At 43.7% G+C, this 17,294-nt stretch overlaps 1 protein-coding gene across 1 annotated transcript; it reads left to right on the forward strand.

Moving 5' to 3' along the window:
- Nucleotides 1-4,689: 4,689 nt before the first annotated feature.
- Nucleotides 4,690-16,948, forward strand: PRSS35 (serine protease 35). Its single transcript, XM_075087187.1, has 2 exons — nt 4,690-5,052; nt 10,918-16,948. The coding sequence occupies exon 2, from the start codon at nt 10,937-10,939 to the stop codon at nt 12,176-12,178; it is 1,242 nt and encodes a 413-aa protein (XP_074943288.1). The 5' UTR covers nt 4,690-5,052; nt 10,918-10,936; the 3' UTR covers nt 12,179-16,948.
- The last annotated feature ends 346 nt before the right edge of the window (nt 16,949-17,294 follow it).

A 17,294-nucleotide genomic window follows, 5' to 3' on the forward strand; every position in this document is an offset into this window, starting at 1 on the left:
TCATAAACACATATTGTGAAAATCAGGTCATGACTAGAGGCCTCAAGTTTCACATCCCTCCTTCTTTTTGTCATCTGCAAGTTCTTGTGTTGACGACATTGCACCCGTTGCTAATATCCTTGTTTCTGGCACCATGCTCCCTCGTACACCTATACCCAATTTAAAATTAATAACTACCTCGCCAGCCTGTGCTGCGGTAGTCCATTGGTCTATGCAGAATCCTCCTCAGCTAGCGATGCTGCGGTCATCCTCTTTGTCCTCACTTGTGCACACTCTTAAAAAATGATGTGATCTATTGCAGTTCTTGCACGTTTTCCAAGTCCTCAAAGCCAGGGCCTCTAACAGAGCTCTGTTTCGTTCAGTGGTTTAGTCTAACCGGTCAGCACTGTGTCACAGGAACCTCTGAACAGCACAATAACCATCCCCAACTGGTCCACAAAACAAAAGGGCTTCTGTGGCAACAAGCTGCCACAGAAGAGACACTACCATGGAGACCATTCTTGATCCTGTAAGAAAGATCCATTGTGTTTCACATCCCTTTGTTCTGAAAGCAGTAGGAATTATCTCACGTCCATTCATCATGAGCCAATGACTTATCCCAAGTGTAGTGTTTGGGGACTGGAAAAGTGTTAAAGCTCATAAAAAATAGTCTTTCTGGGACAAGAAGAGTAGAAAGGAAATGAAACATATGATATCAGCTGAGCTGAAAGAGTATCCAGAGGTAGCTTGAGAATTAAAGTGTGAAGGAAAGGCAGTTACCTGCACTATGCAAGTAATCACTGGCTTTGGAATAAAGTACATGTCTACATGAGTAGAATAAGGACTGAAGAGAAGAAAGGGAGAGATTAAAGCTGACTACTTGTGGGTTATGGCTAGGGTCTACGCACTGAACTTTTAATTCGGTTATAGGCATTTGCATTCCTTTTGACATCTGTGAACCTTGTTTTGATTTTCCTGAGTTGTACCTGCCTGTTTTCTCTTCCCATAAGTCACATGTGAAGGAATATTTTGTGGGTAGGTGTATCTGACTGCTGAGGCATAATGCACTGCATGGAATACAGTTCGGAGATTGCAGACAAGGCACATTGTTGCTACAATCAAACGTTTCTTGCATGTGTGCAAGACCCGCATGAGGGCAGAGTGTGTTCCTCCAGCGTCGTAAGGCCAGACGGCATTCCAGGAGTGGCTGCCCAGCTGGTACGTCCATGCTCAGCTTATGCTGCCCACAGGGAAAGTTGAAGATCCTATCTCAACTTTTTTACCTGAAAAAAATCTAGGAGAACATTGTTTGGAAACATTTTGTAGCTCATTTTGTGGATTATCTGCCCTAAGATAAGAATACTACATTTCTGTGAATTCGCTCAAATCCAGGGTACAAATCTGATGGTAAAAAATGGCTTTTAAAAATTTTCTTTTTAGATATGCAGGAAGATTTTTGACAGGAGCCAGTACATTCTTGATGTTAATGCAGATTTGTTTTTATTTTCTTCTCTGACACTTTTTTAAAATTTTATTTTAGGTATCAGCCTTTCAAAGCTCAGTTCCAAGTGAACATCTCTCAGTTGGTAAATGATGTCAAACTTATTTTTGGAACATCTAGAAATACCATATGGGCCCACTAATCTTCTAATGAGATAAAATTACCTCTGAAGGATAAAATTAGCATGCTGGAACTTTTCCAACAATTATATTTTTGCAGCACTACCATGTATATTATACAGTGTGTTTCTAAAGAATCAGTACTTTGAAATGTATGTTCCTCATGTCTTTTGCCAACTATATTTTGAGGAAATTTTTAATGTGATATTAAAAAAAAAAATCTAAATTTTTGCAAATAATTATCCAAGATGTATAATCTTATTCTTGCAAGAAGTAAAATATTAGTAATGAAACAGGATTCAAGAAAAAATGTTTTAAATAATTTAAAAACATAACTTATGCTCATAAATGTACTCTAATTTTTCTAAAACAATTTTTTACAACGTTCATTTATCTTGACAGCTTTCAATGAGGGTTTTCTGGGAAGAGAGAGGAGTGTGAAAGCAGAAGCCTATTCTATTATTATTAGCCAGTCTTTCAGGTAAAAAAAGAAAGCACGAAATAAATGACCCTGCCCAGATTCCAAAAGCAGGAGCGAGCAGAGTGATGCAGCAGACGCACACTGATCCCAACACCAGGAGTTCAATAAACTGAAAAGAACCTCTGCTAGCCTGGTTTCCCAAAATATGGGAAACAAAATATAGGACTAAAGGGTCAGTTCTTCTAGGGATGATAGGTTACCAGTAACAATTTGCTGTGCCCTGCACTATTCAGCATATTCATAAATTACCTGGAAAAGGGATGAGTAGCCAGGTCACAAAGTCTGATGAGGCTATCAAGTTATTTAGGTTAATAAAGGTGAGACAACCTTGAAGATCTGCAGACAAGTTTATGGAAGGGAGTGACTGAGCAATAAAATAGCAGATGAAGTTCAATGTAGATAAATGCAAAGTGATGCACAAGTGGGAAAATAGTCCTTCAAGTATGAAAAGGCAGGTTCCGATCTGGTCATTACTTCTCAGGAGAGAGTCCTGGAGTTATGGAAATGGCTCCATGGGAACATCGACCTGGTGCTCAACAGCTGCCAAAAAATAAAGAATACTAGGAAGCGTTAAGAAATCAGTAGAGAACAAAATAAATAATATCTTTTTGCTGCCACAGAAATCCATTTTTTGCCTGCATCTTCTGTATAGGTAAAGAATCATAGAAACACTGGTTGAGAGGGACCTCTGCAGGTCACCCAGCCCAGCCTTCCACTTGAAGCAGGACTATTGCCAAGACTAGATCAGGTCAGCTGTGGCTTTGACTAGCTGAGTGTTGGTAACCGCCAAGGATGTTGATTCCAATACTGCTTGGGTAATTTGTTCCAGTGTTGCATGTTCCTTTTGGTGAAGAAATTGTTCCTGATGTCCAGTGTGACCCTCCCAAGCTGCAGTTGCTGCAGCTCAACACAGCTGCCTGTTGCAAGTCCTTGATTTCTACTTGCCACCACCAAGAAGTGTTTGGCCACATCATCCTTTGGATGCTGTTCTGGTCCCTGCACATCAGCAGTAGGATGGAAAACAGCGATGTCTTTCATGTAAAGCATGGCTAACTTAGCTAGAATCATTCAGGGTGGGAGAGGGGCTACAGGGCGTATGATAAAGGAACTAGTGAGCATCAAACAAAGCTAGCAGTAGCCAGGTTGAAAATACACAAAAGGAGGCAGTTTTTTGCACAACGTGTGGTTGACCTGTGGAACTTGTCACCACAGCAGGTTGCAGATGCTACAGATCTATGTAGGTTTAAGGGAAGACGGGTGAGTGCCTGATGGAGAAATCCAGTGAAAGCTACTATGGCCATAGAAACTACATCTGCCTCAGAAAATCTCTGAGTCTGAAATACTGGGGGCAGGGAAAGTGCTGTAGGGGGCTATTGCATGACCTTGCCTTTTACTAATGCAACATGATATTGGTCCAGCAAAGCCCTTGGCCTGACCCAGTACGGAAGCTCTGATGTTCAAGAAATTGCTTGTAAAACTTTACACCCGTATCTGTCTTGCCTTGTTAATTATACTGGGAATTCTTCAGCTTATTTTCTCAGGCACATGAATAATTATTATTACACTTTGGTTTTAAGTTGTACACACAGTCAACAACAACAAAAACAGAACTGCAGACAAAATCCACATTTTGAAGAAATCAACCTCAGTCTTTGAAATGAAACTGCAGGGTGCAGTTGCTGGCCAAAGCCTTATTTCTAACCTATTTATATAATTGGTTCCACTAAATTTCAGAAGTTAAGTCTTTTAAAGGAAGGATATGCCTATGATTAAGACAACAAAACAGCACTCTGGAGATCTCAGTCTGATCTCTAGCAATGCCACAAATTTCCTGCCGGTTTTGGCAAACCATTGGGCCCTCATCTAAGCGTGAGCCAAGTTTTCAGCAGATTAGCTCATTGAAACTCCTTATGTTAAGCACTTGCAAAAGTGCTTAGAGAACCAGCTTTTCGCCTTGCGCATCTATGTAGCAGTGGAAAGCTTTGGGGTAGTAGTGCACGGGGCTGATCCACGGCGAAAAAAACACCACCCAAAGCGTTCTGCCTTGGGACAGGAGACAAAAGGGACACCGAGGGAAGGGGAAGGCAGAAAGAGAGGGATGAAGAGTGATGAGAAAAGGAGGGAGGTGCTTCTCACCTGGTCTCTGAGGCCCTGAGGAGCTCGGCTGGGGAGGAAAAGGGCACCCCTGAGGAGCAGGGCCAGGAGGGTCCCTGAGGAGCGGGGCACCCCTGAGGAGAGGGGCACCCCTGAGGAGCGGGGCCAGGAGGGCCCTGAGGAGCGGGGCGTCCCTGAGGAGCGGGGCCGGGGCGCCCCTGAGGGGCGAGGGCAGGGAGGCGCGGGCAGGCTACGGCTCGGGGGAACGCCACTCCCCGCAGCCGCAAGCCCCATCCCGTCCCGAGGAGCCTCCTGCGGAGCTGGCAGCCACTCCTCGCCTTCCCCGGGAGCCCTCCGGCGGGACGGAGCCCCACGGCGGAGCGGCCCTCCCCCGTGCCCGGCCGCCCCGGCCCCAGGCAGGTGGCGCGGCGCGGACGGTGCGGCGCCCTCCCGCCATTCCTCCCGGGACGGGGTCCCTCCGCCTCCCCTCTTGTCTCCGCCTCCCCCCGCCCGGCAGCCTCTCCCGTCCCATCTCGGCGCGGGTCACCCCGGCTCTCCGCCCGGCGCCGAGTGGAAGCCTCTCCCGGGGCGCCGCGCCTCCCCGCCCCGTAGGCAGAGCCCCTTCTTCGCTTCCCATCCGCGGAGACACCGGGAGCTGCCTCCGCTCCCCTCGGCCCTCCCCTTCTCCCCTCCTTTTTTTTTCTTTCCCCCCCCTTCTTCCATCCCCTCCCCCGCCTGGGAAGACCTGGCCGCTCCCCCCGCCCCGTCCTCAGTAGCCGCGGGCGCTGGGCGGCGGGCGGGCGGCGCGGAGCGGAGCGGGGAGCCTGCGCCCCGGGGCTGTGACCGCCTTCCCCTCCCTTCGTCCTGCCGGCTGCCAGGTATGAAATAAACCCTTCCCGACGCCGGCCGCCGGCGGGGAGAGGCTGCCCGAGGGTCCTGGTCCGGGCAGCGCTGGGCGGGCAGGCTGGGAGCTGGGGACGGGGGTTGAGGGGGGCTGCCCGGGGACGGGGCAGTCCGAGGTAACGTCCGTGAGGCGATCTCTTCTTTATTTGCGATGTCGTTCTTCCCACACGGGCCGTTTTAAAAAATATGATGAGGCTGAGCGATGTCAGTACCTTAGGCTTGGTAGCTGAAGGGTTTTGTATAAAGCTCCTGCCCCTTTAGCCTGATGGATATATTTTTGATAGGACTAAAAGGTGACAGTTTTCTTTGGTCCTTTTTTTTTTTTTTTAAAATTTGAAGCTGGTTTCACAAGAATGCTAACGGGGATAGAAGCAAAAGGCATATTTATTGGGTTTTCAGGGTTTTTTCTCTGTGCTGTGTCTTCCGCGGGGAGGACTCAAGGAGCCTCTTCACCCTTCAAAACAACCTCTCCTTTAATTCTGATTCATCCCCTCAGCATTCGCGCTACCATCCCCGCGCTCTTCTGGAATTGACACTAATTTCATCCAGATTCGTCACTGCTGGAAGCAGATTTATCTTGGAATGGCAAAAAAAGCCGTGCCAAGGTATTTAATTTGCAGGCTGTAGAGAAAGGGGACTCCTTTGGATCAGACGCGGAAAAGCAGAGCCTCCCGCGGAAAGCAGGACCGGGGATGGCTAAAGAGCTGTTAAACCCTTCCTCTCCCAACCCTCGCCTTCCTCCGGGAAAACCCTGGGCTTCAACACGCCACTGCATAGGAGCGGCCGGCAGAAGCGGAGCGGGCAGCGGGAAAGGGCCATCCCAGCAAAGCCCCGCCGTTCCTCCGGCCGGTTGCCGGCCGCTGCCCGCCCGCTCTCCTCCCGGGGGCCGCTGCCCGGGGCCGGGTGTCCCGCCTTGGCAGGGCTCGACCCCCGCAGCCCCTCAGCGGCGGAGCAGCGGCTGGGACGCGACCCTTCCCCCCCCACCCCCGCCACCTCCCCCCGGCCCGAAGGGGCGGGGAGATGAGGTTTAGAAGGAGCGGGGACTACCGTGGGGCCGGCCCGGCACCGGGGGTTTCAAAGGCAGAGGGTTAAGCCGGGCCTACGGCGCTCGCTGGGCCGCCGGCTGTGCGGGCGCGCCGCCCCGCGGCCGGGGAGGGAAAAGCCTTGTCGGAGACGGAGCCCCTGTCCCCGCGGCCATTCATATCCCCCCCGCTTCTTTATTTCCCGCTGCGGGTGTGATTTCAGAAGTGAACTATCACACCTGCCGTGTAAAACTAGTTCTTCTTATGCCTACTGAAGCTGCTTAAATTTTGTAAGAGCCGGTGGGGTTTTCTCCGTAAGTTGGAGTGGAGGACGAAATCGATGCACCAATATATAGAGCTGGAGGAGTGAAGGGCGCAGTGGCGGATAAGGCTAGGGTAATGTTTTTTTCCAGGGAGTGTGGGATTTCCAAAATTTGCTCTCTATTTTGCTTTGTCAGAGTAGAACTGTGAATTGCAACTTTCAGGCCATTTCAAGAGTAAGGCCAAAAGCAGTTAAAAGAGCTGGTAAGTGTAGGAGCCTCTAATATTTTATGGTCTGAAAATTGCATTTAAAATTATGTAAGCTTAGTTTGAAATGTGCTGACTTTCCTACAGTAAGAAAGAACCCCCAGAGCGAGGCTGCGCTGAACAGACCAAGATAAAATGCTGCCAGGTAGCTGGACACAAATTTTCTTCTGTCTGAGCTACACTGACATGTAAATTCACTCTGGGGTAGCCTGAAGGAAAACATACTCTAGTTCTGCTTGACTACCAGCCTTCCCCTGAGCATTTGAGATGCATTCTCCTGGAGTAAGGTTATACTGACAAATATTTGAAGGATATCCTGAAAAGTGGGTGGGTTTTGTCCTATGAATGTGGAAGGATTTGATGTTGGAAGCAAGAAGTGAGAAGAACTGAAAATACTTTCAATTGTATAGATATGGCTGGCAGCTGGAATGCCACCAAACAGGGAGTCCTCACCATTATCAGCTGGGTTTGGAAACTGGACTAAGAATTTCAACATTTTCGTGGAGCTGAGGATCTCTCTCTCACTTTCTAGTTTCCATCTTCTTTTGTCTCCTTTGAAGCACTTCATCATACTGTAAAGACAGAGCTGACTCAAGGCTTCTAATTACTGTAAGCCAAAATACAACCCAAAATTTGTATGGGAAAGGAGCAAAGGAAAGGAGAGGGCAGAGCAGCTTGGGGTTTGGAGGAAGAGTGGAGAACAGCGTGGCAGAAAGTGTAAGATGTTGAGAGTTTTTTCTTGTGTCCAGCTTGTAGCCTTCCCAGGGCCTTTCCTCCTTCCTCTGGAGGCTGTATTCTCCCTCCCCTTTACTCACCCTGCAAAGGTGTCTTTGCAGCTGTCTATACATTTGCATCCCCATCGTCTGCCAAGAGGAACCCCTGTGTTCCCCTCTTGCTGGCAACCTGTACTGGACCATGGCAACCTCTGATGTTGCCTGTGCTTAAATAGTAGAGATCGGGTTAGTAAACAGAGCTGAAGCGCATGGCTGTAAATGACAATGCTGCCTAGTAGGACCACTGCTCTGGTCTGTAATGAGAATTGCCATTTTCATTGAGTTCCTCAGCTTGGAATTCTTCCAGTTCTACTGAAGTGTAGTCAGTTCATTACAAGCAACAAGTGGTTCATTATAAATGATGAAAATCTTGGCTTCCAAGACGGCCTTTGTAAGTAGTGAGCACTCGAGTACAGTATTTCAAATGGGAGGCTCCAATGCATCTATTAAGTGTTGTGTGTTTTGGGTTTTTTTCTTTTTAAAGAGTGGCGGAAGGGATCTATAGTACTCCACCCATTTGCTTGCAGAAAGTCTCTCTATAAAGCAGATAGTTATAGGTCCAGCTGGGACAGCCATCACAGTGGAATGACATCAACCCAGGCACCTCTAAGACTTTCTGTATGAACTAGCAGGTAGTGAATGAACTTTCCTTAGGGCTCACAAAATTTAGTTAGAGAGAAACATCAAATACCCAGACTGAGAGGAAAGGGAGGTGCATTCTAGGAAAGAATATAGAAAAGGCATTCCTCAGCCTGACAGAAGAACTGGGTTTCTTAATTCCTTGTGTCTGTTCGACAGCTATATTAGGGCAAAGCAAATTCAAATAAACTTTTCTGCATTAATATCACATTATTTATCATCAAACCATGCTAGTTTGTGACAGGCTGAAAATAAAGAAAAGGAGAGGCTTCCTCATACAGCATGTAGTTAAGCTGTGGAACTCCTTGAGGCAGAACATTGTGGATACAAAATTTTATACGGGTTCTAGGGAAGACTGGGCAACTATGGAAGAGAAATCCACTGAGGTTTCCTTACACTACAGAAACTACCTCTGGCTTGAAGTCCATGAGGTGCAACTGATTGTAAGCTAAGAGACTAAGAGGGACACATATGGTTGCTCTACCCTAGGTATCCACACTTGGCCAGTGTCAGAAACAGGATTTGAGGCGATGTGGACCTTTGGTCAGTCCAGGAAAGCTATTCTTATGTTATCATCATAGTATTTCTTTATTTTGACACCTTATCATTTACTTGTAGATACGTAAAATTATCATTCCTCTTCAAATTTAGTACTAATTGAGCAATAACCAAAACAAAACTTTGAGAGTAACTTTGTATATAAAAGTTAATGTTTAAATATGTGCATTTCTGCTATACCAATAACCTAGACTGTTATGGTCAACTGGTGTCTCTCTGCAAAATCTTGCACCTGGGATGACTCTGCTGTGCTTTCAAAACCTTCAGAAATCTTTTAGTATGACCACATACACCCCAGAGTTTAGGCCTGTGAGTCATGTAATCCCCAGATGTCTTAAGAAAGTCCACACATCTTCAAAATGCAAGTTAGTTCCTTTAAAGCCAGGGCAAATATCTTTATACTGCCTATGTGTTTTATGTATATCCTAGTAAGTAAACTCTGGGTCAAAGTTGGTGTTCCATGCAAAGGTGAAAAGCATCGAAAGTGATGCTAAAACAAAACCACTCTCTGAATTTGGCATCAGAAGCAACAAGCTGTGTTTGAACCATGCTGCTTAGTTAGCTAAATAGTGGTAATTGTTACCTCTTATAGAGAAGGAATATGCCTATGTGGTGAGGATGCCTGAAACTATAGGAGTCATTGGTCCATTATACAGCTTTTAAAGTGATGTTACCACTTATTTTTCTGTGTTGCACACGTACTCCTCTTTTGGCTAGCCTGTAACCAGGCTGTTTCACTGGATAGTGGCACTCATTCTAAACTAAGCTCAAGAAAAGGAAAGCAGTTATCTTTGCCCTGGTTTACACTGCCATTACAATGTAAACCAGAGAGCTTAACCACATAAATATCCCTGAATTGCTTAGCTTTTAAAGTTTAATCATAGGCCCTTTCTTTCTGCACAGCTGAGTTTTCCATGTAATTGGTATGAAGGATATGAGAACAGAGCACAGCTTTCCCAGTGGCAGCAGCCAGTAGTTGGTTAATGCCACTGATACCAATGCTGCCAAAGGAGAAAAATGAAAAATGGTCTTTTCAGTAATATTTTGAGCTCAGAATCAAGACTTGTGGGTTCAGTTTCTGGCACTGCCACAGACTTCTAACAATTTTGCATTCTTTCTAAATGTTTCCCAGCTACAGATGGGAATAATACTGCTTTTTGTCTTTCCCATTTAAAGTATTAGCTCTTTGTGTGGTGCCTCACCCCATCTAGGTGGGGCTTTCCACATGTGACCATAAGGCACAGGCAGCGCAGTTCCTGCAGCCTTTGTGGGATCCTGCAGGAAAACGGCATGTGATGAGTCAGCAGACTTGTCCCTCCTACTTGGCTGAGCTTTCCTGCATGTATATAACCAGGAGACTCCTCTAGACCAGCAACCTACTGCTTTCCTCACTCACCTGTCCCCTCCAGCCATGGGTTTTGAAATTCTCTGACATTCTGAAAGAGATTCAGACACCCACACATAGGAAATGAATGAGGTTTTGGTGGCTGTGGCACACAGGGAGATACAACACAGGATCTGCAGGAGACCCACCTCTTTCAGAGCAGCATGAGCTGAAAGTATTTAACATGGGACTTGCCACCTTGTTTAGGTGCCCAGGTTGCTCCATCTTTCACATCCAGACAACATAAACTTTGAAAGGGGAAAGGAGATCTTTCTTAGTTGGTTCCTTAGGAGAGCAATTAGCAAAGTGCCATTTTCCACAGCAGGCAGATTCACAGGTCTTAGCTGGGTGGGTAATGCAGAAACATTGGTGACTTTTAGGTCACTTAAAACTGCTGCTTTTTGGCCATTACATGAAGGACCACGATTGGTCTGGTTTCCTAAGGGATCCCAAGTCTCACAAGTGTAGTCTATCTGCCCATCTCTGCCTCGACATCAAGTTTTGAATACGACTTTTTAATACATTGGTGGTTTTCAACCATATTCTGGCTACAACCAGTAGCTATAAAGAAGTAGAAGCTTAAACCATAACTGCATTCCTATGGGATAAATAAAAGCAGGGTATTGTACAGAGTGGAATGACTCGGGCTACTGCCCCACTGAGGGAAAAGCAGGTAAAACTTGGCTGTTTCTGCCTTCCCGTAGGTAGCTCAGCATGGATGCTGACTGACTCGTCTGTACCCATCATGCTAGAGACCGCCGGAAGCATCAGAGGCAATACAGAGACTATCTGAGGCATTTCTATATTAAGCAGACTGTTAAATTCTGTTCCACTGATGTCAGTGCTAATAAATATTGCATGATTATACTTTGAAGACACTAAGATAACTGTGTATGTTTCCAACGCATATTTTCAAATCTCTCTTTCTTGTTCTAGAAAAAAAAAAAGAGGTAAAATGGAGCACGTGTTACTACTATTCATATTTTTCATACCTATATTGGGTCTCACTAATGGAACAGAAACTGAACAAGATTTTACTTGGCACTTAAAGAAGATTCCCCAGATTGTGAGTGAAAGAACTTTCTCCCTCGACAGCCCTAAATTTGAAGCAAAAACCGAATTAGAGCTGAACAGCGTATGTGGAATTGAATGTCAAAGAAAATTGCCGATGCCAAGCCCGTCTGACTTGAAGGACCTCTTATCCTATGAGACTGTTTTTGAAAACGGTACACGGACCCTGACTGAAGTGAGTGTCCTCGGAGTAGTGCTTGACCCAGCTGGAAACACAACCACACAAAGGTCTTCGAGAAAGAAGAGGCAGATCTATGGAACGGACAGTAGGTTCAGCATCTACGACAAGCGGTTTATGACCACCTTTCCGTTCAACACAGCCGTGAAGATCTCCACAGGCTGTAGTGGCGTTCTCATTTCCCCCAAGCACGCGCTAACAGCTGCCCACTGTCTGCACAATGGCAAGGATTATGTTAAGGGTAGCAAAAGATTGAGGGTGGGCCTGATGAAGACAAAATCCAGGGGCGACGGCAGGAAACGCAAAGGTGCTAAAAGAAGTAGGAGAGAAGTTTCTGCGGCCCAGGAGGATCCTGAAGTTGCCACAGAACTAAAGCGACAATCCAAAGGTGGTGGGAGAAAGCAGAGGAGATCTGGGAGGAAGCAGGGGACCTCAGATGGCAAGCCTTCCTTCCAGTGGACCAGGGTGAAGAGTACCCACATCCCAAAAGGCTGGTTGAAGGGTGTCTCCGGGGATATTGCCCTGGATTATGATTATGCTGTTCTTGAGCTCAAGCGTCCCCACAAAAGGAAATACATGGAGCTGGGAATCAGCCCAACAATAAAAATGATGCCTGGGAGCATGATCCACTTCTCAGGTTTTGACAATGATCGATCTGGGCAGCTGGTCTACAGGTTTTGCAGCATTTCTGATGAGTCCAGTGATCTCTTTTATCAGTACTGTGATGCTGAGCCCGGCTCCACTGGATCTGGCATCTATCTCCGCCTTAAGGAGCCGAACAAAAAGAAGTGGAGACGCAAGATCATCGCTGTTTACTCAGGCCATCAGTGGGTGGATGTCAATGGTGAACAGCAGGATTACAATGTAGCAGTCAGAATTACTCCTCTCAAATATGCCCAGATTTGCTTCTGGATACATGGGAATGATGAGAATTGCACACAAGGCTGAAGAGAGCTGAACCTGACTCGCTTAGCACCCGTATTACCATAGAGTGAAAGTCTGCTGCAGCAGTTACTGGAAGAACATCACTCCACGTCAGGATGGTTTTGAACTCAAAGCTCACAAGTAATGTTATGGTGACTTGAGGAACGCTGAGTTGCTGGGGGATGGGTAGAATTGTCAAACAAAATAATTCTAATTGTAATCAACCCTAGATATGCACTTAAAATCTCAAACTAATTTATGTTTGCAATTTTGATATATTCAAATAATTCACATCAGAAAAAAATCACTACACCTGTTTGTCTTTTTTTTTTCCCCAAGGGAAGGATTGAAACATCTCAAACTGGTATTATTACACAGTATCTATTTTTCCAATGGATTCACTTTTCTCAGGGTTCTGTTCCAATTCTTCAAATGCAAGTTGTGCATACAGCACATTACGTGCAGAATGATCTAGAGAACTGCATGAGACCAAGACATTATTTTTGGCATTCTCTGAAGACCACAGCTCCATGTTGAGAAGCAGCAGCCTAGTTCGTGCTTGTTAGTTTGGAAAACTTCCTGCTCTGGTTGCTGCAGGAACACTTCCATGGAAATCCCAAATTTCTGTAACTGGGGATTAGACCTTAAAGGCAAGTTTCACTTGTAAAACCGGTAAAAACAGCAAAAAGAAATTAATGAATGTAGAAGATTCCATGTCTGGAAGAAGAAGAAACATCAGGACATAATTTAATGCCTTTAAATCTTCTTTGAGAATCTACAGAAGTCTTAAACACAGGCATTTGCATTCCAGTTAGTATTTGGAGAGCTGTAGGTTTAGTTTCTAGTCAAATGTTTAGCTTTACCTTTGGGAGAAGTCACTAACTTTTGAAGTGGCTATTTGACAATCATTTAGAGCTTCACAGATGACAGATTTTTTTTGGGTGCTAACCAGTTTTGCAGTTTTTATAAATTACTTTTATACGAGTTCAGCTTCATAGGATAGTATGTATTGACTGGGAGTCAGAAAGCAATATTTTAGTTTGGCTTTATACGGTTTTGCAAAATGGGTAGTTTTAATCATGTCATATTCAGACTCCACCGTAACATGAGTTACAGGGTTAAACTAAAAAGCTCGCCGAACTAAATTACACCACCTTCTGAATGGTAGAAGAACTATCCTGTACATTAGAACAGATATCTTGTTAGGTAGCAGCAGTAGTTAGCAAATAATTTGGTTCAATATGTTTGCTGAACCATATATTTAATGAAAACACAAAGTGAGCTTGACTTTTACACACCTTTAAAAACAAAACACCTTTTTAAAAATTGTTGTTGTTTGCTACACAAGTCTATATCTTTTATTTTATATCAAGGTTTTGAAGTGCACAGGATGGTTATGGTGCTACATTAATCTAATAACATAAAATGATACTGTGTATTTCCAATCATATCCTTTCGGTTTCAATACTTTTAAGATTATCTAATGCAACAATATTTCATTTTTTTGACTATAAGTTTATGTTGACCAAAATACATTTTCTTCCTGTGCAGAAGAAAAAAATATAACAAGATTTTTAAATACTGTTTGTTTGCTGGTATCTTTAAAATATGCTTGTAGTATCTTTTGATAAAATAAGATCATTTTTAATAAGCCATGTTTTTGTAGATGATTGAAAGTATAAAACCTGACACTGCGAATGTGCAGGCCACTTTCATTGTAATATTATTGCCAAAGCATAAAAATCTAAGACTTGCTTCCGTACTATAACCCTAACAATATTTCATGAATTGCAAGAGATCTCACTTTAAAGGAAACTATTTCTTGTAATGTCAGCCTTTCCAAGGAACACTTAACTTTTTTTATTTTTAATTTTGTGTGATTGCAGAAAACTAGTAATAATTTTTAAAGTTTAGAAATTAATGTTTAACATTTTAAGGTTTATTATTTTTTATTGTTTTTAACATCTCTGTTAAGACATATGGCTTCACTGACTGTAATTTTAAATCACCCCAGTCCAGTATTTAATACTCTTGCTCTATGCCTTGGGCCTACAATATTCTTTAGTTAGCTCTGTAATGGTTTAATTAAGTGCCTTTTTCCATAGTTACTGTGACAAATAAGGTACCATATCATTAAACCAGTACAAGTCAACCCAGGTCCATGGATTTTGTTACAATTATTCTCATTGTTGCTTTGGGTCCAAAACTGATCAAGATAAGGTGCATTAGTAAGTTCCTTGTTTTGGTGAGTCTTATTTAGGTATACTCCTTAGGAACAAGAAATAGAATCTATTTCTGCATTAGTTTGGGAATCAGGAAAAAGGTAAAAATTAAAAATGTTGATCTCAGCTTTCAAATGGCCTTTTTATAACAATCATCTGCCATAAATACCTCAGCTACGACGTGAAGTTCTCATACCAGGCTGATAACAAATGTTTATCCTCAGAGGATAAATATTAGATGGTCAATGCCTCATTTTATGGTACTAAGAGATTAAAGAGGCTGGCCAGAGCAACAGGAAAATTAATCAAAGCTAAATATATTCAAGCCTTTGTGTCTGAGTACACATGCACAAACACATGCAAATATACGAGCTTGTAGAGCATGGGCTGTTCTGGTTGAGTCAGCGCCTTCAGGCAAAGGAATGCAGGCACAAGAAGACATCGACAAAGTGTTATTCCTGTTTTATCTTCCTGCTGGGCAACATTTCAGTCTGCCACTTGGCCTGATGGAGAAGGAAATGCTTTATGTAGGCATTGTGACTGCTTACTACAGGGACTTCTGAAATAGTTCATAAAACGAGTGCTTACACACAGCCCCCAATGTCCTGGAGAGCTCTTGGTACCAGCCACTGCAAATGGGACAAGAATTTCTAAGCCGTGATCATCTCAGATTTCTTTAAAAAAAAACCCTGCAATTAGTATCTAGTTATTAGTGAGAAAATGCGAGGAGGGGGTGTTCTTAGTAGATCAGATCTGTTGTGGTCTAGGACACTGGCATCAAGGCCAGGTTCCTGGCCCAGAAGGGGACAAAGTCCTTGTAATGTTTCCCCAAAGGATTTTTCCCTCTTTCAAGTACCAGGCTGTACATCATTTGTTTTCATCAGTACTAATGCTTTTCTGTAAAAGTTGCTATAGCAGATCATTTTCTTTAACTATAATCCTGGCTTTAGGAAAAATCAAACTCAGTCAAATCCCGTTTCTGCTAGGGAGCTACTGGGAAGTTGTAAAGTTAACGAGTAAGTTTTTCCCGGGTCAAAGAGAAACCTCACGTACAGAGTGTTAACACACCCAGCCCAGCTTCTGCAAGGCATTTGTGCATGCGTTTAATCTGGGGCTCTGAGACATACCATGGAAGTCAAGGGGATTATCTGCAATGTGAAAAATTAGGTCTAAGTTTGTATTATCTTAACAAAAGAAAAACACAGTGTTAGGTAGCAAAATTATTTCTGTCACATGAGGTATAGGGTACCTGATGCTTTAAAAATGGCTTAAAGAAACTCTTTGGCGCGGTTAGTATTTACCATCCAAATTTTACAGATTTATGAGTCTGTATGGAGCATGAGCCAGCACAGAATATGGCTTAAGTAAAAAAATAATTAATCTGCATGTGGAGGAGAGAAGCAGCTGGGGAGTTCCTCCTGTTCTGCTGATAAGGGTGACCTGGCAGCAAACAGCAATTAATACAGAAAGAGAGAGCAAGAGAAGTAGATGGTACGGAAGACCAGGAAAACGGAGGTGGTATGCAAGGGATAAAGAAAGTGTGAAAAGTATCACATGAAATGGCTGTGAGTAGCAGAGAGACTTATCGTAAGAAAGAGGAGGCAGCTGGTAATAGCACAACAGTATAAATTAAGATGCAAAAATCACAATTTATATGAACAATCTCCTTTTGCTGTTAAAAAGGCGGCTGTTCTTCCCAGCCCACAGCACCAAGGAAAGGTCTGTGAAAGGGCTCTGGTTCTTGCAGGGACCACTAGCAGGCAGGGGGTTTTGACCCTGATCTACAATCTCTGCCCTAAATCACAGGGGTTACGCTTGTGCTCGTGTAGAGTCCTCGGGAAGCAACAGATCCGTGTCCTGGCCAAAAGGCTCAGCAGCATGAACCTCCCAGCAGACTGGCTCACCAAGAGTGTAGTAAGTAAAGGGCGTTTCTTTCACCTGAAAGGTTCTCAAACCTGGCATTTTGTTTGGATTCCTGTAAAGGCTCTTCCCCATTGGAAAGAAAAATAAAGCAACCAAAAAAAAAAAGCAACAAAAAATCTCAGACTTGAAGCATTTAAATGTTGGCTCCATTTTTTGCATGTACCTACACATTCTAGCCAATAAATTTTTTCAAATACCTTCTGTTTATGTTTGGTATCTTTGTAGAAAGTTAGTCAACTGCTACTAATTTTACAGCACAGAATATTGCAGATACTTCCATCTACAAATTCCTGGATTAAAGAATGAATGGGGGGAGGGGGGGAAAGAATATTGTTAAATTGAAATCTTAAAATTGCACACTAATCTCAAAGGATTTGGAAGTATATTTGAGTCCCTGTTGCACCAGCCTTTCGCTCTGAGGGTGAGATAGTATTTAGGTTAAAAACCTCCAGAGGTAGCCTTGATGATTCTTTAATGTTTTTAACTTTTTAAAGACTACAGCAAACTTCAAAAAAAGTTTTTATAATATTTTCAACTGCTCAAAATGACAACACATTTGGTAAAATAAATGCAAACCTTTGCTGTATTAAGATATTATACAATGCACATGCTATGTCAATAAATATTCTCTATTGTTTTTCTTTTCCTATGTCATGATGTAGTTTGTTAGCTGTGGTGGTACAAACTGCGTTATGTAAACGCTTGTAACAGGTCATCAGTGAATCATCTGGGACGTGGTTGTACAAGACATTAATGTCGCTTTAAATTTGTTCTGGGAAAAAAACCTCTCTGTCTACTCTTGTCTTCAAGATAATTACTCCATGAGCAAATCTGATGAGGAAAAAAAAATGGGTTCAGCAAGGAAATGACTCACAGACTGTGCCACCACCTATTCTGAAATAAGTAATTAGTTCTGTTTCTGCTATTAGCTATTGTTGTATTTTCTACCCCAGAGAGCTGATGAACCAGGCCAAATTAGAAGTGTGTAGAATATT

Source organism: Phalacrocorax aristotelis, chromosome 3, assembly GCF_949628215.1.
Source record: "Phalacrocorax aristotelis chromosome 3, bGulAri2.1, whole genome shotgun sequence".
Taxonomy (NCBI): Eukaryota; Metazoa; Chordata; class Aves; order Suliformes; family Phalacrocoracidae; genus Phalacrocorax; species Phalacrocorax aristotelis.

Bases quoted from the DNA above. Each gene is read 5' to 3' on its own strand.
- PRSS35 (XM_075087187.1), top strand. From the start codon at position 10,937: ATGGAGCACGTGTTACTACTATTCATATTTTTCATACCTATATTGGGT.